This window comes from Emiliania huxleyi, assembly GCF_000372725.1.
Source record: "Emiliania huxleyi CCMP1516 chromosome Unknown EMIHUscaffold_1673, whole genome shotgun sequence".
Taxonomy (NCBI): Eukaryota; Haptophyta; order Isochrysidales; family Noelaerhabdaceae; genus Emiliania; species Emiliania huxleyi.
Window position 1 is genome coordinate 1 of NW_005200909.1, and position 2,296 is coordinate 2,296.

General features: G+C 64.7%; 1 protein-coding gene across 1 annotated transcript; it reads right to left on the bottom strand.

The window, feature by feature from the left end:
- Positions 1-77: 77 nt before the first annotated feature.
- Positions 78-1,144, bottom strand: AMT11 (putative ammonium transporter; the record flags this gene model as incomplete). Its single annotated transcript, XM_005784816.1, has 4 exons — positions 78-274; positions 456-569; positions 675-725; positions 788-1,144. Coding segments are annotated over 4 exons (719 nt in total), but the record flags the coding sequence as incomplete, so codon positions are not given.
- Between the last annotated feature and the right edge of the window lie 1,152 nt (positions 1,145-2,296).

Genomic DNA, 2,296 nt, shown 5'->3' on the forward strand with positions numbered 1-2,296 from the left:
CCGGCGGAGGTGTGTATGACGATGCCGCCCGCAAAGTCGCACACGCCGAGCCGGGCCAGCCAGCCGCCGCCCCACACCCAGTGGCAGAGCGGGTAGTAGACGAGGAGCGTCCTGCCGGGATGGTGGCGGCCGTGTGCTGGAGACCAAGGGTGACGGAGAGAGGAGCGCGGATGTGTGCGCGCCAGCCGACAATGAAGCCGAGGAAAGCCTCAAAGCGAAGCCGCTCCGCAAAGGCGCCCGTGCACAGCAGCGGGGTGATGGCGGCAAACATGCCCTGAAACGCGGCGAAGAGCACTCCAGGGATGGTGGGCGCGTTGGGCAATGAGGCCGTCCAGCCAACGCCAGCCAGGAACGGGTGGTTGAGCGCGCCTGTAGGAGCCGGGCAGTCAGGGGAGAAAGCGCCATGGGATAGCAAGGGAGGTTAAGAGCGGTGCGCCAAACAAGCCGCGGTCGACTTGCGAGAAGCAGAGAGAGAATCCGATCACGAACCAGAGCACGGTGAGGACGGCGACGCCAGCAAAGCACTGGATCAGCACGGAGACCGAGTTCTTGGCGCGGAGCAGGCCCGCCTGAGGTGCAGCGGTGTGCGACAGTGAAGGAAGCGGCGGTGAGGGCGGCGGCGGAGTAGGAGGCGGAGAATGCAGTGAGGCCGAGCGAGCAAAAGTGAGGCCTACCTCGAAGAGGCCGAGCGCGGGCACCATCAGCAAGACGCCCATCGTGCTCACCTAGGAACGCCCACTGGTTCAGGGACGCTCAGGGATCTGTTGCGTACCGGTGAAGAGCACACCAACATCCATGAGGTGTCGGCGCTGTCCAGCACACCAGCACTTGGTGCGACGGGGACCGTCGAGCAGAGGCGTTCCAACACGGCGGCGACCCCGATCGCAGCGGCCACCAGGATGTGCGGAAGCTGTGCAACAAATGTCACCCACTGGCTCTTGCTCTCACTTGCGTAAACAGGCCGCTGGCTCTTGCTCGCGCGCTGCGGCGGCGCCAAGATGTGAGCGCCAGGAAGGGCGAATAGAGTCCGCTGCTGAGCCCGCTGTTCCACTCGCTGCGCAGCCGCGGTTGATGCGCGGTTGCTCTCAGCGGCGTCGCGCTCCGCGGCGGCGATGGCGCGCTCGATCGAATTCTCAGTCTCCATTGTACCCTGGGGTGTGGAAGGGGGATTCAGCTGCGAGTTCGCGGCGGGCACCGCAAGCGTTTTCTTTTATTTTTCTGCATCTGGTTTTCTTCCCACCAAACATTGTTGCAACAACCTCTCCATGGGTCTCCAACGTAGTTTCTTTTTGGAGACACAACAAATCTCTCTCTCTCTCTAGGAGACCAGACCTTTCGATGGTTCATGCTTTCTGTGTCTATCTATCATGCTTCATGACACAGCTGCAAATGGTACAACACGTCGGCTTTGCTGGTGCAGGCCCGACAGAGGAAGGGTGTGTGGGGGGGGGAGGCTCGAAGGACGGAACATCCAGAGAGTAGGGCCAGAAGGGGAGTGGGTAAGGCGGAAGAGACGACCTTTGGTGGTTGGGTAGAAGAAGCTCAAGCCGTCTAGCTCGGTCGCAAGATCGGTTCCTGGAAGACGGAGTTGTCGCCGTGGGATGTCGAGAAGCAATGGTACCGTCCAGCCCAACATGCCCTCCAGGTTCGAGACGGCTGGTGGAGCTGGTCGATCCAAGCGGGTGGGGAGGGGGAGGCATGGCTGGCTGCAGGTCCGCCAGTCGGCCCGGCCTCTGACGTGGTGCTGCCGCTGCATTGGCTGAAGAAGAGAGGTGCGACCTGATTGGAGGCGCTGGAGGCGATGGCGCTAGCGAAGGGCGGTTGGGCCGGGCCGTGAGGGGCTGATGGCTCTGGCCAGCGCGGGGTGTGAGATTTCGTCGTCGTCGTATACTGCTGGCCCTCTCCCTGAGTTGCCAGGGCTGTGGGCTGCAGAATTGGCGTCTCTGGCGTCTACGTAGGCTCTGCAGCGTATGGCAGGCGGGACTGCGAGGTCAGCAGCGGAAGGAGAGGCTGGGCACGAGCCAGGAACAGGCTGGCCAGGTCCGCGGTGGCAGCGCTGCACGGTGCGAGCCGCAACTCCCGCCCCCGCCACCTCTCGCCCCTCCCCCAGCCCTCTCCCTCGGCCCCGCCTCTCGCCCCGCCCGGGACTCTCCCCACGCCGCCTCTCCGCCACCCGCCGGCCATCCCCGCCCCCGCCACCTCGGCCCTAGCCGCACACGCACCCGCACGCGTCCCTGCCGCAGACTGGCGCGGCGACAAGGCGATCGAGGCCGAGCATATGCGCTGGAGGCGACGG